The 19820-nt window shown below is 56.6% G+C and overlaps 2 protein-coding genes across 4 annotated transcripts; one reads left to right on the top strand and one right to left on the bottom strand.

The window, feature by feature from the left end:
* Positions 1-85: 85 nt before the first annotated feature.
* On the top strand, positions 86-6480 carry GCC1 (GRIP and coiled-coil domain containing 1). Of its 2 annotated transcripts, none has more exons than XM_068168114.1 (4): positions 86-186; positions 1152-1502; positions 2544-3242; positions 4835-6480. In XM_068168114.1, the coding sequence occupies exons 2-4, from the start codon at positions 1164-1166 to the stop codon at positions 6137-6139; spliced, it is 2343 nt and encodes a 780-aa protein (XP_068024215.1). In that variant the 5' UTR covers positions 86-186; positions 1152-1163; the 3' UTR covers positions 6140-6480. The 2 variants fall into 2 exon arrangements, with proteins under 2 accessions (XP_068024215.1, XP_068024216.1); XM_068168115.1 differs by lacking the exon at positions 86-186 and adding an exon at positions 759-1061.
* A 1983-nt stretch (positions 6481-8463) lies between these two features.
* RABL2B (RAB, member of RAS oncogene family like 2B) lies at positions 8464-19745 on the bottom strand. 2 transcript variants are annotated; one of them, XM_068168116.1, is made up of 8 exons: positions 19605-19745; positions 19442-19471; positions 19143-19222; positions 16743-16822; positions 14811-14922; positions 9501-9598; positions 9189-9272; positions 8464-8892 (listed from the first exon to the last, which is right to left on the bottom strand). In XM_068168116.1, exons 1-8 carry the CDS (start codon positions 19709-19711, stop codon positions 8812-8814), a joined length of 672 nt encoding a protein of 223 aa, XP_068024217.1. In that variant the 5' UTR covers positions 19712-19745; the 3' UTR covers positions 8464-8811. The 2 variants fall into 2 exon arrangements, with proteins under 2 accessions (XP_068024217.1, XP_068024218.1); XM_068168117.1 differs by lacking the exons at positions 19143-19222; positions 19442-19471; positions 19605-19745 and adding an exon at positions 19327-19384.
* Between the last annotated feature and the right edge of the window lie 75 nt (positions 19746-19820).

Genomic DNA, 19820 nt, shown 5'->3' with positions numbered 1-19820 from the left:
GCTGACTGACCGCGCCCCCCTCGTCCATGCCCCTCCCTGCGGCCTGCTCCCTGACCCGCAGAAGCGCATGCGTAGTATGCGTCAGGTGTCCACCGGAAGCAGAGCCCTGCAGGAACTGAGGGGTACGCCGGAAGTGACACGCAGCGCCCCGCGCCTGCGCAGTCGCCGCCGGCTCCGGCCCTGCAGGTAAGGCCGGAGGGGGCGGGTTGCTATGGAGACGACCCCTTCACGGACACCCGGGACACCCCCTGGGGCCTGCCCCGTGACCTCGCCTGCTCCACCAGTCTCATCGCCGCTGCCCAAAGGCCGCCGCTTCCCCCCCGGGCTCCTCCTTCCTCGCAGTCCCCCCTTCCCCTCACTCTGCCTTCCAGACTCCCGCGGTCTCCCCTGTTCCACTGGCCTCTTTGCCACTGCCTAAAAGCCACCTCTGCCCCTAGATCCCTCAGCTGCTCCTCACAAGTTCTCCAGACCATGCTCCTTGTGCTTCAGACCCTTCCCCAGCTTCGTTGCCCCTCTCTGGACCTGCTCCTGCCCCTCCATGTCCTTCTGGGAGTGAGAGGCCCAAAACTGGCCCCAGGATTCCAGGTGTGGCCTCAGCAGTGCCCAGTGCAGGGGGACAATCCCTGCCCTGCTCCTGCTGGCCACACCATTGCTGATCCAGGCCAGGCTGCTGGTGACCTTCTTGGCCACCTGGACACACCCCTGGCTCATCTCCAGCTGCTGTCACCAGCCCCTGAGGTCCTTTTCCACTGGGCAGTTTCCACCCCTCTGCCCCCAGTCTGGAGCCTTCATGGGGTTGTTGTGACCCAAGAGCAGGATCCAGCCCTGGGCCTTGGTGAACCTCATCCCATGAGCCTCAGCCCATGGATCCAGCCTGCCCTGATCCCTTGAGCAGATCAGCATCTCAGCCACCTTTGTGTCATCTGCAAACTGTCTGAGTGTGCCTTGATCCCCTTGTTCAGACCATTGCTGAAGACATCAAACACAGGAGGTCCCACTAGTGAGCCCTGGGGAGCATCAGCTGTGACTGGCAGTTGTGATGTCCTGAGGATGTCAGGACGGTGGGATTCTGCTAGATCTCATCCTCCTGCCCCATCCCCAAAGTGTCATTGCTGGTGGTTTAACCTTCCCATTGTTTTCCTCCTTTCAAGGCTGCCTGAGTCATGGAGAAGTTTGGGATGAGTTTTGGAGGGGGCCCAAGTAAAAAGGATCTTCTAGAGACTATTGAGTCACAGAAGAAGCAGCTCCTGCAGTACCAGGTTCGACTGAAGGACGTGGTCAGAGCCTACAAGAGCCTCCTGAAGGAGAAGGAAGCTCTGGAAGCCAGCTTGAAGGTCCTGTCCGTGTCTCATGAGGCGGATGTGGGCTTGAGCAGCGCTCAGGTGGCTCCTTCCAGCGCCTCCTGTGCCGATGCCGCTGACGACAGGAGCTCGGTGCACAGCGAGGACAGCGTGGGGACGGCGGCCAGCGCAGACACTGCCACCAGTCTGGCCAGTACCAAGGTGAATAGTGCCACTGCCAGCTGGCAGCCAGGCCCTAGTGGTGTCCCCCAAGGATCAGTGCTGGGCCCCACGCTCTTTAATATCTTTATTGATGATCTGGAGGAGGGCATTGAGTCCATCATCACTAAGCTTGCAGATGACACCAAGCTGGGGGCAGGAGTTGATCTGTTAGAGGGTGGGAGAGCTCTGCAGAGGGACCTTGCCAGGCTGGACAGATGGGCAGAGTCCAAGGGCATGAGATTGAACACATCCAAGTGCCAGGTTCTGCACATTGGCCACAACAACCCCATGCAGTGCTACAGGCTGGGGTCAGAGTGGCTGGAGAGCAGCCAGGTAGAGAGGGACCTGGGGGTGCTGGTTGATGGTAGGCTGAACATGAGCCTGCAGTGTGCCCAGGCAGCCAGGAGGGCCAATGGCATCCTGGCCTGCATCAGGAACAGTGTGGCCAGCAGGAGCAGGGAGGTCATTCTGCCTCTGTACACTGTACTGGTTAGGCCACACCTTGAGTCCTGTGTCCAGTTCTGGGCTCCTCAGTTTAGGAAGGATGTTGAGCTGCTGGAAGGTGCCCAGAGAAGGGCAACAAAGCTGGGGAGGGGTCTGGAGCACAGCCCTGTGAGGAGAGGCTGAGGGAGCTGGGGGTGCTTAGCCTGGAGAAGAGGAGGCTCAGGGGAGACCTACTTGCTCTCTACAGCTCCCTGAAGGGAGGTTGTAGCCAGGTGGGGGTTGGTCTCTTCTCCCAGGCACCCAGCACCAGAACAAGAGGACACAGTCTCAAGCTGTGCCAGGGGAGGTTCAGGCTGGATGTTAGGAAGAAGTTCTTCCCAGCAAGAGAGATTGGCCATTGGAATGTGCTGCCCAGGGAGGCGGTGAAGTCACCATCATTGGAGGTGTTTAGGAGGAGACTGGATGGGGTGCTTGGTGCCATGGGTTAGCTGATTAGGTGGTGTTGGGTGATAGGTTGGACGTGATGATCTTGAAGGTCTTTTCTAACCTGGTCTGGTCTATTCTGTTCTGTTCTGTTCTGTTCCATTGCATTCCAAGGGGGACCTGGGATCTGAGGATGACAAGGCCACAGCCAGCGCTTCCCCTCTCAGCTCGGAGGAGGCCAGCAGCTCTGAGAGCGGTGCCAGCGCCGGCAGCGGGGAGGCAGCTGCTGCTGCCGGGGAGGTGGACAGGAGAGTTGTGCAGCTGAAGACCCAGCTGGCCACCCTGACCAGCGCCCTCTCGACAGTCACCCAGGAGAAGTCCCGCATGGAAGCCTCCTACCAAGCGGACAAGAGGAAGATGAAGCAGGACCTGGACGACACCCTAAAGAAAGCAGAGGGCGAGACGGAGAAGCTGGAGCTGGAGCTGCGGTGCCTCCAGGAGCAGCTTGCTGAGACCAAGGCTCGTCTGATCACTCAGCAGCACGACAGGGCCCAGGAGCAGAGCGACCACGCCGTGATGCTCCGTGAGCTCCAGAAGCTGCTGCAGAACGAGAGGACCTTGCGGCAGGACGTGGAGCTGAAGCTGGAGGAGACCAGGGAGGCTTTGGCCGGCAGGTCCTGCATGGCTGATCGTGCCGAGGGCTACCAGCTGCAGATCAAGGAGCTGAGCCAGCAGGTGGAGGACCTGAAGAGAGAGCTGCGAGCTGTTCAGGAGGAGAACAACAAGCCAGACCCTCGGATACAGCACCTGCAGGAGGAGATGACTAGCCTGAAGAACCACTTCCAAGTGCAGCTGTTGCAGGAGATGAAGAAGGTAACCCCCATTCCACTCTGGAATGCACCAGCATCAACTGGGGCAGGGTTGGAAGCTAGAGGAGCACAAATTCCCCTTCCCAGTCCCCAGAAAGTCCAAATGGATGAGAACCTCCTGGCTTTATTTGGGGGGATGGCAGTCCTAGAGGAACCCAAAAGCTGTTTGTGATCAGAGGGTGGTGGCACATGGGTTTGAGAGCAGCTTCGGAGGGGATGAGATGGTGAATTGATTACTCAGGTTGCCCAGAGAAGTTATGAAGGCTGCAAGCCTGGAAATGTTCAGGGCCAGGTTGGATGAGGCCCTCAGCAACCTGAGCTAATGGGAGGTGTCCCTGCCTATGGCAGGGGGTTGGAACTGGATGTTCTTTAAGGTGCTTTCCAACCCAAAACAATTTCTGACTCTGTGCTGTCCTGCACAGTGGCATTTGGTTCTGAACAGGAGTGTTCGAGACCACAGCTCAAAGCCTGGGGTCAGTCTTGGGCTCCTCACTCCAGGAAGGACATTGAGGGGCTGAAGCAGGTTCAGAGAAGGGCAACAGAGCAGATGAAGGGTCTGGAGAACTTGTGAGGAGCAGCTGAGGGACCTGGGCTTGTTGAGCCTGGAGAAAAGGAGGCTGAGGGGAGACCTTCTGGCTCTCTACAGCTCCCTGAAAGAAGGCTGGTGGCATCAAGGTCTTCTCCCATGTGATGCAACAAGAGGAAATGGCCTCAGGTTGCCCCATGGGAGGTTGAGGTTGGCCATGAGGAACAGTTTCTGCCCCTTGAGGCTTGTCCAGACCTGGCCCAGGCTGCCCAGGGCAGGGTTGGAGTCCCCATCCCTGAAGGGGGTTCAGAGCTGTGGAGATGTAGTTCTGAGGGCCATGGTTTGGTGGTGACCTGGCAGTGCTGGGGTAAAGATTTGACTTGATGGTCTTCAAGGTCTTTTCCAACCTAAATGATGCTCTGAGTGGTGTGACAGTGACCAAGATTGGGAGAAGACACCTTTTTTTTCATCCCCTTTTGACCTTGTTTCTGTGAAGTGTCCCAAGTTTAAGGCAAGGCACATCTCCAGGAGCTCATAAAACCTGACCTTCAGTGAATGTTGGGGTGCTTCAGGGAAGTCAAAAAGGCAAATCCAGCAGGAAGGCTCCAGGGAAGGGCTAGAAAGAAAGGTGGGGTGGAAAGCAGGAACCCGTGGAGCAACACCTTCAGGGGCTGGCACCAATAAGTGAAGGAACATCTGGAAGCACCCTGAGGTGGGACCTTCTTCATCTCCTTGCTCTGTGGAACAAGTTTGGTCCTTTCTCACCTGAAGCATCAGGTTGGTTTGAGGCAATTTCCCTGCTTTTGGGGAGTGATCCCCAACAGCTTCTCTCTGCCAGAGGAGAGGGTGGCCTGACCCCTCCTCTGGTGGACTTTGTGACGGTGATTGTCAAGTCCTGCTGCTGTCCAGAGCTCTCCAGGATCCAAGAGGGGAGCTGGGGGGGGTGTGGATGGGTTGGATTCTAAGAGAAAGGGTGGCCCTGTGCTAGGTTTGGAGGCCACCAGAGCAGGGCTGAGCCTTGTGCTTGAATGACTTGTCGTCCTGATGTGTCCCGGTTTTGTGTCTCTCAGACGGCGCAAGCTGAGGAGCAGCTCCGCCAGCACGCCCAGCTAGAGGAGCAGCGGGTGGCCAGTTTGGAAGGCCAGGTCTCTGAGGTCTCAGAGCTGCTTGGGACTTATGAAAAAGCCAAGCAGAAAGACCAGGTGGTCATTCAGAAGCTGAAGGAGCGCATCGTGCAGTTGGACCTGGAGAACAAGACTCTGGCCATAGCTGCCTCCAGCCATTCCCCTCTTGATGTCCACCTGGAAGAAGCCAACCTGGATGTCAATGTCCTAAAGGACAAGATGGAGAAGCTGAAAAAGCTCTTGAAGGCAGCAGCTGAGAAGAGTCAACCGGCTTTGGACATCGAAAAGCTGTGTGAGCTGGAGCTTCCCAAGGGTTCTGAGGCTGGGGATGGGGAGAAGGCCACTGCTTTGTACTACCAGCAGGAGCTGAAGCAGCTGAAGGAGGAGTTTGAAAGGTACAAGATGAGAGCACAAGTGGTCCTCAAGAACAAGTCGAGCAAAGATGGCAACCTGGCTAAGGAACTGGAGGAAGCTCAGGAGCAGCTGGCTGACCTGAAGGAGAAGTACATCACGCTGCAGCTGGCCTGCGATGAGCTGGAGAAGCGGCGCCACCAAGACCTGGAGGCCAAGAAGCAGGAGTTGTCCCAGCTGCAGCAGCTCCACAGGCAGGAGCTAGAACGTTGCCAACTGGACTACAGGGAAAGGGCCTTGAGGCTGGAGGAGGAGATGCACAAACAGAGGGACCGCGCGCTGGCTGTGCTGGCGGAGAAGGACCAGGAGCTGGAGCAGCTGAGGTCCATCACCTTGCCCTACGGCCTTCAGGACTCCAAAACCTACCTGGCGTCAGGGGCTGAGCCGGCCGGCAGCGACTCCCCGAGCAACGATGCCTCCGAGATCCTCCCCCAGGCTCTCCAGCTCTCCACCTCCAAGGAGTCCACCTTCTTCTTGTATGCAGAGCAGCTGGCTCGCAAAGAGGTGGAGATTGTGGCCCTCAGGAAGCAGAAGCACAAACTGGAGATGCAAGTTCACCAGCTCCAGGAGAAGATCCTGGTGGAGGAGGAGAAGCACCGGGAAGAGGCTTCCGCCCTTCGAGGCAAAATCGAGAAGAACTTCAGGGACAAGAGCAGGGAAGGAGCCAACCTGGAGTATCTCAAGAACATTGTCTACAGGTTCCTGACTCTTCCAGATTCTCTTGGCCGCCAGCAGACCCTCACTGCCATCCTGACCATCCTCCACTTCAGCCCGGAAGAAAAACAGGAGGTTACCAAGCACTGGGCTGCCAGCAGCTGGTGGCTGGCGGGGAAGAGATGAGGGCGGCTCCTCCTCCTTCAGCCTGGGGACATCTTCCTGCTGACTCACTGGAGATTGGCTCACTTGTGCTGTCACCACAGCTCCAACGTGCCCCTGGGGCTTGCAGCAAAGGATTTGGGGTTTCAAACTAACTTAAAGTAAGAATCGTGCCAAAAACCTGCACTGCGTCGTGTCCTCTGGTGTGGGAATCTGCTCCAAGGTGGAGCTTGATTCCAAAGCACATCTGGATATGGAGGCTTCCTACCACAGCACTGAGATGTCCCTACCTGGCAGGTGTGGGGTGAGGGGCTCAGTTACGTGCTGGGGTGGGAAGGGACCTCTGGAGCTCAGCCAGTCCAACCCCCCCTGCTCCAGCAGGGGCACCCACAGCAGCTTGCCCAGGGGCACAATGGCCAGGGGGGGTTGGAAGCTTTGCAGAGGAGACTCCACAACCTCTCAGGGCAGCCTGCTCCAGGCCTCCAGCACCCTCACACCAAACAAGTTGCTCCTGATGGAACCTCCTGGCTTCCACTTGCTGTCCCTTGGCCCTTGTGCTGTCACTGGGCACCACTGAAAGAGTCTGGCCCCAGCCTCTTGCCCCACACAGGTTCTTTAGCTCTTGCTGAGCATTGATGCCTCTGGGGCTGCTCTTCTCCATGCTCTCAGCCTTTGCTCCTCACAGAGCTGCTCCAGGCCCCTCAGCATCTTCCCAGCCTCCCCTGGACTCTCTCCAGCAGCTCCCAGTCTCTCTGACCTGGGGAGCCCAGCATTGGCCCCAGGGCTCCAGCTGTGGCCTCAGCAGGGCAGAGCAGAGGGGGAGCAGCTCCTCCCTTGCCCTGCTGGCCACACTCTCCTCCATGCCCCCTCAGCAGACTCTTGGCCTTCTTGGCCACAAGGGCACATTGCTGGCTCCTGGGCAACTCGGTGTCCCCCAGCACTGCCAGCTCCTCGTCCCTGGAGCTGCCTCCCAGCAGGTCACCCCTCACCTGCACTGGGGCAGGGGTTGTTACTGCCCAGGGCTGGAGGAGCTTGCTCCACCCCCCCAGCAGGCTTCTGCAGCAGAAGAGGTTTTCTCCCCTCCCTCAATTTTTTTCTCCTCCCCTTTTTGAATTCCTCCTTGTTCTTCTGTTCCTACTTCCTTCCTTTTTTTAACCCCCCCCTTCTTCCCCCCCTTTTCCCATTTCCCCTCTTCCCCCTCCTTTCCCTTCTCTTGCCCCCCTCACTTTTCTCACTCCCCCTCCTTTTTCTCACCCCCTCTCCCCTTTTTTCTCCCTTTCCTCCTCCTTTTTACTTTCCCCTCCCTTTTTTCCATTCCTGTACTGGGGCCAGTAGATGGAACCCACCCCTCCCCCAGTCCTCTCCCACTGCAGCCACCCCAGGATCTGTTCCCCTGGGCTCTGGCAGGAGACACACAAGGAAGCATCAAGTGACCTTGGCTCTGGGGTGACCCAGGGGGACAATGCTGAGTCCTGTAGGGATGGGGCATCTCCCACCTCTCTGGGCAACCTAGGCCATGCTCTCACCACCCTCACTGTGAGGAACAGCTCCATTCTCTCTTCTGAAGGTCCCTCTTTTGTTTCCAACCATCACCCCTTGTCCTGTCACAACAGGCCTTGCTCAAAACTGTCTCCAGCTTCCTCCTCAGCCCCTTTAAGCACTGGAAGGCCACCAGAAGGTCTTGGAGCCTTCTCCAGGCTGAATCACTCCAACTCTCCCAGCCTGGCCCCACAGCAGAGGGTTTCCAGCCCTCCCAGCATTGCTGTGGTCTCCTCTGGCTCTGCTCCACCAGGTCTGTCTGTGCTGAGGACTCCAGAGCTGCCCCAGGACTGCAGGGGAAGTCTCAGCAAGGCTGCTCTCCATCCCTTCATCCCCCAGGCCCGGACTGATGCTGGGGGTTGCTCCAAACCGGCTACAGGACCTTAAGCTTGGCCTTGAACCTCATGAGGTTCACAGAAGCTCACATCTCCAGCTTGTCCAGCCCAGCCCATTGCTCCCAGCTTCCTACCTTCTGGAAGAGCACAGGAGGCTGGGCAGAGGGTGCCAAATCCCCTTGGGATGGGCAGGGACCATGGCACTGACTGGGACAGGCTGGGCCCTGAGCCCTTTTCATGCCAAGTCTGTTTCCATACAGAGCTTCAGGTCCAGGCTCAGGGACTGCTGGTGGTGCCTGGGACACACCAGCACAGATCCTGGATCTGGCTGCTCCACAGCAGACCAGGGAGGGAACCCAAGAAATTGCAGCAGAGGGCACAGGCAGGGTGGGCAGAGGCTGGGGAGGGCAGAGGCTGGGGAGGGCTGGCAGTTGGACCTGCAGAGCACAGTCACTGGGCTGCCAAGTGCAGAAGGAGGGATGAAGGGCAAAGCTTTATAAAAAAAACCCATCCTTTAGGGTTTGTTTTCTCCAGTCAGCATCTGGGCAGGACCCTTCCTGCAGCTCCAGGAGTGGCTCAGCTCTCCTGGCAAGCTCTGCCCCAAGCAGAGGAACCAGCAAAGTCATGGATACTCCTGCCCTTTCCCTGACCTATGATGTGCAGTGCCTGAGGCAAGTCATGCCCAGACAGTCTCCCACAAGGAGAGGCCCAGGTGCCCATCACCAGAGCTCTCATGGCCTGAGGAAAGCCACTGTCCCCAGTGAAGTTCAGCTCTAACCAGCACCAGAGATCTACAACAAGAGGAAGAACAGAGTCCAGCACTTAGGCAGATGGAGGCTTCTCCTCAGGGCTGCTCTCCTCTTCATCCAACACATTTTCACTCTTCTTCTCCAGGTCAAAGCTCTGGAAAGGAGCAGGACAAGGAGGTGCTGAGAGGCCAATCAGCAGCACCTCCATTCTGCTCTGCTTCTTTCCAAAGCAGTCTAGGGCAGTGTGGGCTCCTCAGAGGGTCACCACCTCACCCCTTCCAGCCTAGACAGCAGCCAGCACACTAACCCTGTGGTGTCCCCAGCAGAAGGCAAAGCTTCACTTGGCTCTAGATTTTACTTTTTGCCACTGGCTCTGCTGTCCCTGAAGGAAAAAGCCCAGCAGAGCTGCCCATCCTTTGGGAGGAGAGCAGGAAGTGGAGTCTGTCTTACCTCCAACTCCCTCATGACCTCATCCATGAAATCTCCTGAATCCTGCTTGTAAGCCACAGCCAGTTTGATGGCATCATTGAAGAGCTGAGGAGGAGAATGCTTGTCACACAGAGCAAGGGGCATTGGCTTTCTCTAACACACACACACACACTGCCCACACCCCAGGCAAAGAAACCATCTCTGCAACTAGCTACCAGGACCTCACAAGCCACCAGAGAGATGGGCTGGCCCACATCCTGCTCCCTGTGCCTACACAGCAGGCTCCATCTTGCAGGATTCTCCTGGGTGCTGAGCCCAAGAGCTGTGCTTTACCTTCACTACATTGGTGCCATCTGCAGCAGACACAAAATAAAAGGGCAAGTTGAACTTCTGGGCAAAGTTGAAGCTCTTCTGGGTCACCTTCATGTCAGCTGAGGGCAAAGAAGGGAGAAGTGGTCAGTAGGACAGCACTGGAAGCAGAATGCCAGCACATACAGGATTGGTGGAACAGCTGGAGACCAATTTAGCTGTCAGGGCCTCCTCACTGTGCTACAAGAGCAGCCAAGAAAGCCAATCACATCCTGGGCTGCAGCAAGAGAAGCATAGCCAGCAGGGCCAGGGAGGTGATGCTCCCCCTCTGCTCCACTCTGCTGAGACCACAGCTGGAGCTCTGTGTCAAGTTCTGGAGCCTCTGTTACAAGAAGGGTCTGGAGGTGCTGGAAGGTGTCCAGAGAAGGGCCACGAGGATGAGCAGAGGGCTGGAGCTGCTCTGCTATGGAGACAGACTGAGAGAGTTGGGGCTGTTCAGACTGGAGGGGAGAAGGCTCCCAGGAGACCTTCTTGTGGCCTTCCATTATCTGAAAGGGGCTACAAGAAAGCTGGGGAGGGACTTCTTAGGGTGTCAGGGAGTCATAGGAGTGGGGGGGGATGGAGCAAAACTAGAAATGGGTAGATTGAGATTGGATGTTAGGAAGAAGTTGTTCCCCATGAGGGCTGTGAGAGACTGGCACAGGTTGCCCAGGGAGGTGGTGGAAGCCTCATGCCTGGAGGTTTTTGCAGCCAGGCTGGATGTGGCTGTGAGCAACCTGCTGTAGTGTGAGGTGTCCCTGGCCATGGCAGGGGGGCTGGAACTGGATGCTCCTTGAGGTCCCTTCCAACCCTGACAATTCTGTGGTTCTATGATTCTAAGAGTCCTCCCCAAAAGCCAGAAAGTTTGAAAAGCCACAGCTTCAGCAGAGCCTTGCCAAAAAGGCCCAAAAGAGTTCAGGAGTGGTGGAACAGTTGGAGACCAGTTTAGCTGTCAAGGCCTCCACAGTGGTATAAGGGCAGAAGAATCCTCCCCAAAAGCCTCAACATCAACAAATCCTTGCCAAGAAGGCCCAAAAAGGTTCTGGTGGGTTGATCCCTGCTGCTTGACTAAATGACAGAGGGACTCTGACAGGTTCTCTATGGCTCCTGCCTTGCAGCTGCAGAAGACACCAGTTCCCTTGCTGTGCAGCAGCTGGGAATGTTCTCCAGGCACATCCCCACCACCTTTGCTGTGTGTCCACATCACCTAGGCACTGTGCCAGTACAAGTTGTGACTCTGTCTCCAGTTTGGACCACAGGAACCAGAGCTCCCTCCCCACAGCCCTCACACTGTGCTACCCCCATTGTGTGAGTCAAGGGCATGCTGACAGGACCACAGATGATCCCAGGATGTTAGGAGTTGGAAGAGACCTCTGAAGATCTTCAAGTCCAACCCCCCTGCCAGAGCAGGGCCAGAGAATCTAGTGCAGGTCACACAGGAAAGCATCCAGATGGGGATGGAAAGTCTCCAGAGAAGGAGACTCCACAACCTCTCTGGGCAGCCTGTTCAGTGCTCTGGGACCCTCCCAGTGAAGAAGTTCCTCCTCATGTTGAGGTGGAACCTCCTGTGCTGGAGTTTCTATCCATTGCCCCTTGTCCTGTCACAGGATGCAAGTGAGCAGAGCCTGTGCCCTCCCTCTGGACCCTCAGCCATTCATAAACATTGATTAGATCCCCTATGAGTCTTGTGTTTTCTGTAGGAGAAGGGTTGTTTGGGGATAGCTTTGGAAGGCTATGGTGAAGATTTGCCTTTGCTCCAGTTGGAGAAGGCTATGTTCAGTATCACTAAGGTTGGAAGAGACCTCAAAGATCATCCAGTCCAACCTGTCACCACAGACCTCATGACTAGACCATGGCACCAAGTGCCACATCCATTCCCCTCTTGAACACCTCCAGGGATGGTGACTCCACCACCTCCCTGGGCAGCACATCCCAATGGCCAACAATTCTCTCAGGGAAGAACTTTCTCCTCACCTCCAGCCTAAACTTCCCCTGGCACAGCTTGAGACTGTGTCCTCTTGTTCTGGTGCTGGTTGCTAGAGAGAAGAGACCAACCCCCTCCTGGCTACAACCACCTTTCAGGTAGTTGTAGACAGCAATGAGGTCTGCCCTGAGCCTCCTCTTCTCCAGGCTAAACAACCCCAGCTCCCTCAGCCTCTCCTCACAGGGCTGTGCTCAAGGCCTCTCCCCAGCCTCGTTGCCCTTCTCTGGACACGTTCAAGAGTCTCAATGTCCTTCCTAAACTGAGGGGCCCAGAACTGGACACAGGACTCAAGGTGTGGCCTAACCAGTGCAGTGTACAGGGGCACAGTGACTTCCCTGCTCCTGCTGGCCACACTATTCCTAATGCAGGCCAGGATGCCATTGGCCTTCTTGGCCACCTGGGCACACTGCTGGCTCATGTTTAGGTGGCTGTCAATCAGCACCCCCAGGTCCCTCTCTGTTTGGGAGCTTTCCAGCCACTCTGACCCCAGCCTGTAGCACTGCATGGGGTTGTTGTGGCCAAAGTGCAGCCCCTGGCACTTGGATTTGTTGAATGCCATCCTGTTGGACTCTGTCCATCTGTCCAGTCGGTCGAGGTCCCTCTGCAGAGCCCTTCTGCCCCCTAACAGATCAACTCCTGCCCCCAGCTTGGTGTCACCTGCAAATTTGCTGATGACTGTCTCAATTCCCTCATCCAGATCATCGGTGAAGATATTAAAGAGGATGGGGCCCAGCACTGCTCCCTGGGGGATGCCACTGGTGACTGGCCTCCAGCTGGATGTGGCACCATTAGGGTCATTCAGTCTCTGACTCAGAACAGAATGTAAACACCTTGTAACTGAAGGAGAGAAATTGGGCAGAATTGGGGGGGCTGTGTTAAAATATTGTTATTTTGACCTCTTGTAGGCCTCAATTCCACTCATACCAGTAGAAAATGACCAATGCAGAGGTGACACATGTGCCTTCTGATAGGCTCTATAACTTTGCTCCATACTGTAACAAAGGCCTTCACCTGCTTACATCTTGTCCTGGAAGCTGTGCTCAGGGTGAATAGAACATCCATACTACAACACTTCTCCAGACTAAACAGCCCTAGGGCTCTCAGCCTCTCCTCACCAGGCAGTGCTGCAGTCCCTTCATCATCCTCATAGCCCACCCTTGGACTCTCTCCAGCAGATCCCTGCCCCTCCTGAACTGGATGCAATACTTCAGGTGAGGTCTCATTAGACAGTGTCCAAGTGATGCCAGCAGTGGCAGGTTAGGTGCAGCCACCCCAACCTCAGTCAGCCAGAGGCTTCCTTTGAGTTTGAAGACAGCTCCAGAGCATTCTCCCAGGAGATGCTGCCACAGCAGCAGCTCCAAGTTCTGCTCCACAGACACCCCAAGTGTCACCACAGGAGGGGGGACAAAACAGGCAACACCTGGAGTAGCTCAGACTCCAAATGCTGCCCAGCATGCACTGCCCAGCAGCCTCTCCTCTACAGGAAGCCTGCAGGATGGGGCTGAGCCAGGAGCTGAGCACCTCCTGGCCTGGGTGGAACACACCAACCCAAAGCAAATGACTGTTTTGAAGCAGTGTCCACTGACACATGGAGCACCAAGCGCAGGATTCACCTACTCAGAGCTTCTGTCCTCCACGTGCCTGGGAACACTGAGTCCCTCTGCAGAGTCCAAGCAAGGAGGGGATTCAAGTTCTGGAGTTCAAGAGGCAAATCGAGAGCAGTGTCTGCCAGATGATGCCAAAGGAGGGTTTGAGAGAGGTCATGGAGCACCTTCAAAGTCTCTTCAGACTCTAGCCAAGGCTCTGAGATCCTGTTAGGCAAGGCTGAGGGAGCTGGGTTTGTTTAGCCTGGAGAAAAGGAGGCTGAGGGGGGAGACCTCATTCCTCTCTACAAGTCATAGAATCAGTAAGGTTGGAAGAGACTTCAATCTGTCACCCAGCACCTCATGACTGCTAAACCAAGGCACCCAGTGCCACATCCAATCCCGTCTTGGACACCTCCAGGGATGGTGACTCCACCACCTCCCTGGGCAGCACATTCCAATGGCCAATCCCTCTTTCTGGGAAGAACTTTCTCCTCACCTCCAGCCTAAACCTCCCCTGTTGCAGCTTGAGTCTGTGTCCTCTTGTTCTGGTGCTGGCTGCCTGGGAGAAGAGACCAACCCCTACCTCACTACAGCCTCCCTTCAGGGAGTTGTAGACAGCAAGAAGGTCTCCCCTGAGCCTCCTCTTCTCCAGGCTAAGCAACCCCAGCTCCCTCAGCCTCTCCTCACAGGGCTGTGCTCCAGACCCCTCCCCAGCCTCATTGCCCTTCTCTGGACACATTCAAGAGTCTCAATGAGCTTCTGAAATTGAGGAGCCCAGAACTGGACACAGGACTCAAGGTGTGGCCTAACCAGTGCTGAGCACAGGGGCCCTGAAAGGAGGTTGGAGTGAGGTGGGGGTTGGTCACTTCTCCCTAGGAGCAGGTGCTAGAAGGTTGGAGATTAGGAACAATTTCTTTGCTGCAGGAGTGGTCAGGGATTGGAACAGGCTGCCAGGGAAGGTGGTGGAGTCCCTGTTCCTGGAGGTGCTCAAGAAACCTGTGGCCATGGCACCTGGGGACACAGACTGATGGCCATGGTGGGGTTAGGTTGATGGTTGGACTCAGTGATCTTGGAGGTCTCTCCCACCTGGCACAATGCTATGATTCAAAGCTGGCTTTGCACACCCCAGAAGAAAGGCTTTCTGAAGGTGAGATCAGCCTTGCCCTGAACCACAGGAGCTTCTGTAGCCTCTCCTTCTCTGGAGACTTTCAAAGCCAAGCTGGACGTGCTCCTGTGTGGCCTGCTTTGGCAGGGGAGTTGGAGTGGATGATCTCTGGAGGTCCCTTCCAACCCCCCTAGCAGCATTCTGTCACGGTGTGATTCTTCAGCACAGAGCTCCCCATGGGCAGCACAGCCAGGCCTGCGCTGGCCGCACGGCAGGGCTGTGCCCCTTCTCCAGCCAGGCACCCTGGTTTTCGCCTGGCTCCTGCTCCACTCAGCTTCTGGGCTCCTGCTGGATGGAATGGGCAGAACTGGAAAGAGATCACTTGGAAGAAAAAATATGGAAGTGGGTCAAATTAGCATTTGGGATTGGTAGTAAAATGAGGCTGACTGCATGCAAGGACAGCAGAGGGTCTTGCATGAGTAGAGCCAGCTGTTCATTTGGCCTAATCCTGAAGAACTCCTCTGGATCTAGGAGATATGGGAGATTCTGTTCTCATCCGGGTCAGAAGACAACCCCATCACCTCCCCAAGAAGCTGCAAGGAGAAGGCAGATGAACTCACCATCAATTTTGTTGGCCACCAGGAGGCAGGGGATCTCCGGGCGGAATTCTCTCAGCTCCTTGTACCAGCTGCTCAAGTTCCTGTAGGTGACCTTCCTCTGCACATCAAACACCTTCCAAAACAGAACCAGCTGTGCTGTGAGGCCAGCAGCAGGGCAGCTCCTGGTCACCCCACTGCACCCAACACTGCTATAGAACCCAGCATGTTCACCAAAAGGAGCTGGCCCTTGTTAGGAAAGGTCACAGAGGAAGGGGATGGCACCAAGCTGAGAGGTGAGGAGGCTGAAGGATGGGATGGTGCCATCCAGAGGCACCTGGGCAGGCTGCAGAACTGGGCTGAGGGGGCAAGGTCCTGTACCTAGCTCAGGGCAATCCTAGAGAGCAACACAGGCTGGGGGTGAGGAGACTGAGAGCAGCCCTGCAGAAAAGGACTTGGGGGTGCTGGTGGATGAGAAGCTGGGCAGGAGCCAGCAGTGTGAGCTTGCAGCACAGAAGGCAAATCACAGCCTGGGCTGCATCCAAAGCAGTGTGGCCAGAGATGGAGAGAGGGGATCCTGCCCCTCTGCTCTGGGGAGACCTCACCTGCAGGGCTGCATCGAGCTCTGGAGCCCTCAACACAGGAAGGACATGGACCTGATGAAGCAGCGCCAGAAGAGGGACATGAAGATGGTCAGGGGGTTGGAGCAGCTCTGCTACAAGGACAGGCTGAGGGAGCTGAGGGTGTGCAGCCTGGAGAAGGCTCTGGGGAGACCTAAGAGCAGCCTGCCAGTAGCTGAAGGGGCTCCAAGAAGGCTGCAGAGGGACTGTTTGTAGAGGCCTGCAGGGACAGGACCAGGGACAATGGTTTGAAATGAGAGCAGAGCAGATTTAAATTGGATGTGAGGAACAAGTTCTGAACTATGAGGGTGCTGGAACACTGCAACAGGTTGCTCAGGGAGGGAATTGAGGCTCCATCCCTGGTGACCTTCAAGTTCAGGCTTGACAAGACTCTGAGCAACCTGCTCTAGTGGAGGATGTCCCTGCAGACTGCAGAGGGGGTTTTGGAGGTCTCTTCCAACCCAGACCATCCTATCAATGTCCAGCAAGCCCTGAAACACCCAGCCAGCTCATTTTCCTGCATGATGCACAGACCCTCATTTCCCTTTACATTCTTCTGTAGTAAGACCTCTATCCCCCATGACAGTGAGCAGGCACTGGGACAGATCTGTTCTGCTCCATAGGATCAGCTGCGAGGTACCTTCATTTTAACAATTAAAATATCAATGAAGTTGAGTGATGCTCACAAGTGATGAGAAAGAGTTGGAAGTTGAAGCAAGAGGTGAAAGCAAGAGACCTAAAGGGGGTAGGGAGGCAGGAAAAAAAACCTGCTTTGAGATAAGAAATGGGAAGTGCAAAGTGCAGAGAAACAGGAAGGGCAGAAGATCAGAGAGGAATGTCTGAGGTAGGAGCCCTGCAGAACATGTCAGAAGAGCTCTGTACTGCATAGTCCAACAGTCCCACCCAGAACAAGGAAGGAATCACAGAATCATAGAATCAATTAGGTTGGAAAAGACCTCAAAGATCATCAAGTCCAACCTGCCACCCAAGACCTCATGACTACTAAACCATGGCACCTCTCCCTTGCACCACCTCTGACAGGACTGCTTCTAAGTTCAAACCTCCAGTCACACACAGGGCCAAAAGTAAGGAAAGGCAGAAGACAGCAAAGCCAGGGGATGCAAGAAAGGCAGGAGAGAGCTAAACATACCCAACTACACTGTTTCTGCCAGGTGGGAGCAGAAAGAACAACACAGGAGAGGTTTTTAAGCACTGGAAGAGACAAGGAATAGAAAGCAGCACAATCACCATCAGCAACAGTCAGGCCAAGGGTCAGCTGGGGATGGCTCTTAGCCCAAGTGCTCACTGAGACAGCCCTCCCCCCCCTTACCCTTACCATGATACAAGCATGAGCCTTGTGGTAGTAGGATGGGTGCATGCTCTGGAACCTCTCCTGTCCTGCTGTGTCCCAGAAATCTGCAAAGACAGACACACACAGAGAAAAAAGGGAAGCTCAGAATGTCACCACTTGCCAAGCTCTGCTTTGAACACAGCTGGAGGCCAGGGTGCAAAGCCCACTCTAGCTCCTCAGGTTTCCCCTCACTAACCTAAAACAATAATAATAATAAACCAGGTTGGAAGAGACCTTCAAGATCATCACATCCAACCCATCAACCAATCCACCCCACCTAAACAACTAACCCAAACGTTACAGGGCTAACAGATTATGCAAAACTGGGACCTCTTCTTAGCTGGGCTTAGCTATGAGCTGTGCTGAGACTGCTCAGCAAGACTGTGCTAAAATGAATGAGACCCCCCCCAGAAATTAGAGTAGGAGATCTACTGAGAGAGGAGATCTTGGACTTTTAGTGGTGACAGGCAGCTAAAGACCATGGCAGGCTGGTTTAGAATTAGCTTGTGATGCATTTCTCCTCACTTATTTCACCACACTGGAGGAGTAAAGGAGTCTGGAGGCAGTTACACACCTCAGCTACACTGAAACTGAGTCTGCAGAAGGATCTGGCAGGCTGGATTCATCGGCTGAGGTCAGTTGTATGAGGTTTGACAGGGCCAAGCGTTGGGTCCTGCACTTGGGTCACAACAACCCCATGAAGGCTCCAGGCTTGGGGCAGAGTGGGTGGAAACTGCCCAGTGGAGAAGGACCTGAGGGTGTTTGTTGACAGCAGCTGGAGATGAGCCAACATGTGCCCAGGTGGCCAAGAAGGTCACCAGCAGCCTGGCCTGGATCAGCAATGGTGTGGCCAGCAGGAGCAGGGCGGGGATTGTCCCCCTGCACTGGGCACTGCTGAGGCCACACCTGGAATCCTGGGGTCAGTTTTGGATCCCTCACTCCAAGAAGGACATGGAGAGGCTGGAGCAGGTCCAGAGAGGGGCAACGAAGCTAGGGAAGGGTCTGGGGAACAGGGCTGGTAAGCAGCTGAGGGAGATGGAATTGTTGAGCCTGGAGAAAAGGAGGCTGAGGGGAGACCTTCTGGCTCTCTACAACTCCCTGAAAGGATACTGGAGCCAGGGGTCTTGGTCTCTTCTCTTACTAACAAGTGATGAGAGGAAACAGCATCTAGTTGCATGAGAGAAGGTTTAGGTTGGATAGAAGAAACTTCTTCACTGAAAGGGCTCTCAGTGTCTGGAACAGGCTCCCTGGGGAGGTGGTTGGATCCCCATCCCTGCAGGTGTTTGAAGAGGCAGTGATGTGGTGCTGAGGGACACAGTTCAGCACCTGCCCTGGTAGCGTTAGAGAATGGCTGGGCTCGATGATCCTAAAGGTCTTTCCCAGCCAAATCAGTTCTGTGTTTGCTGTCATCCAGAGGGGCCTGGACAGGCTGGAGAAACAGGCTGGCAGGTACCTCATGGAGCTCATCAAGGAGAAGGACAAAGCCTTCTAGCTGGGCAGGAACAACCCCATGGCACCAGTTTATGCTGGGGAATCATCCAGCTGGAAAGCAGCTTTGCAGAAAAGGCCTTGGGGATCCTGGCTGACCCCAAGTTGACTGGGAGCCAGTAGCCTGCTCTTGCCACAGTGAAGGCTGATGGTATCCTGGCCTGCATGAGGTAAAGTATTCCTAGCCTCTGCTCAGCACTGGTGAGGCCATACCTGGAGTTCTCTGTCCAGTTCTGGGCTCCTCAGTACAGAAGAGCCATGGACATCCTGGAGAAAGGCCAATGAAGAGCCACAAAGATGATGAAGGGACACAAGCACCTCTCCTGGGAGGAAAGGCTGAGAAAGCTGGGACAGTTAAGCCTGGCACAGAGAAGGCTCAGAGGATCTCATCGATGACCATAAACATCTCAAGGGAGAGTGTAAAGGAGGTGAAGCCAGGCTCTTTCCAGCGGCACCCAGTGACAGGGCAGAGACAGTGAGCACAAACAGCAGGTTCCCTCTGAACATCAGGAAGCACTTTGACCGCTTTGAGGGTGCCCCAGCCCAAGGAGGCTGTGAAGACTCCATCGTTGGAGGCATTCAGAACCCATCTGGACATGGGCCTGGGCAGCTGGCTTTAGGTAGACTTGCCTCAACAGGGGGTCGGACAGGACGGCCTCTGGAGGTCCCTGCCAGCCTCACCCAGTCTGCGACTCTGTGATCCCTTCCCTCTCCCGTTTCCCTGGGCGAGCCGCCGCTGGCACCCCCCTGCCCACCGCAAGGAGCTCCCCTGCCATCGTTTTAAGCCGGCGTGGTGCTGCGCACGCCGACAGCCCCGGCGCCGCTTGCCTCCCTGCACGGAGCCCGCGTCGCTCCCGCCCGCAGTGCCCGGCCCCCGCGCCGGCCGTCCCCACTCACCCACGAGGACCGTCCGCCCCTCCACCTCAGCGCGGTGCTTGTACAGCGTCAGGGCGAAGGTGGAGAGCTGCTGCGGCCGGCTGCGCCCGAGTTAAGGAGCCGACCGAGGAGCACGTCCCTCCCGCCCCCTCCCCTCCCCCCCCCCCCGCTGCACCGGCTCCCCAAGCCGAGTCCCCGTTCGCACCGGCCGCGCTCCCGCCGCTCTCCGCCGGGACGGGACGGGCCTGGCCGCCGCCTGCTGCTCCGGGAGCGGACCCGGGGAGGCGGACGGGGCCTAAGGCGGCTCAGCACAAGGATACAACCCGTCGAGCAGGAACCTCTCCAGCAGCCTGCGGAGAGAGCACCACAGCGCCGTGAGGCCGCGGGACGGGCAGCCCCGGGCAGCCCCGAGCCGCCCCGCGCCGCCCCTTCCCTCCCCGCGGGACTCCGGCCGGGCGGCGGCCTGCCCGCTGCGCCACGCACTTGGACTTGCCCACGGCGCTGTCGCCCAGGCAGATGATCTTCACGGCGTCCTCGGCGCCGGCCGCGGTCTCATCCCGAGTTTGCTCCCCGGCCGCCGCATCCGCCATGACCTCGCGTCCCGCTGCTGCTACGCGACCCGCAGGGGTCCGCCCCGGCCCCGCCCCCGGCCCCGCCCCCACCGCAGGCCCCGGCCCCGGCCCCACCCCAGGGGCCGCC

This window comes from Melanerpes formicivorus, unplaced genomic scaffold (genome assembly GCF_026170545.1).
Source record: "Melanerpes formicivorus ecotype bairdi unplaced genomic scaffold, bMelFor1.0.p_v2 SCAF_132, whole genome shotgun sequence".
Classification (NCBI taxonomy): domain Eukaryota; kingdom Metazoa; phylum Chordata; class Aves; order Piciformes; family Picidae; genus Melanerpes; species Melanerpes formicivorus.
Note: the sequence above shows the minus strand (reverse complement) of the source record. Positions and strands in the feature narration are given on the sequence as shown.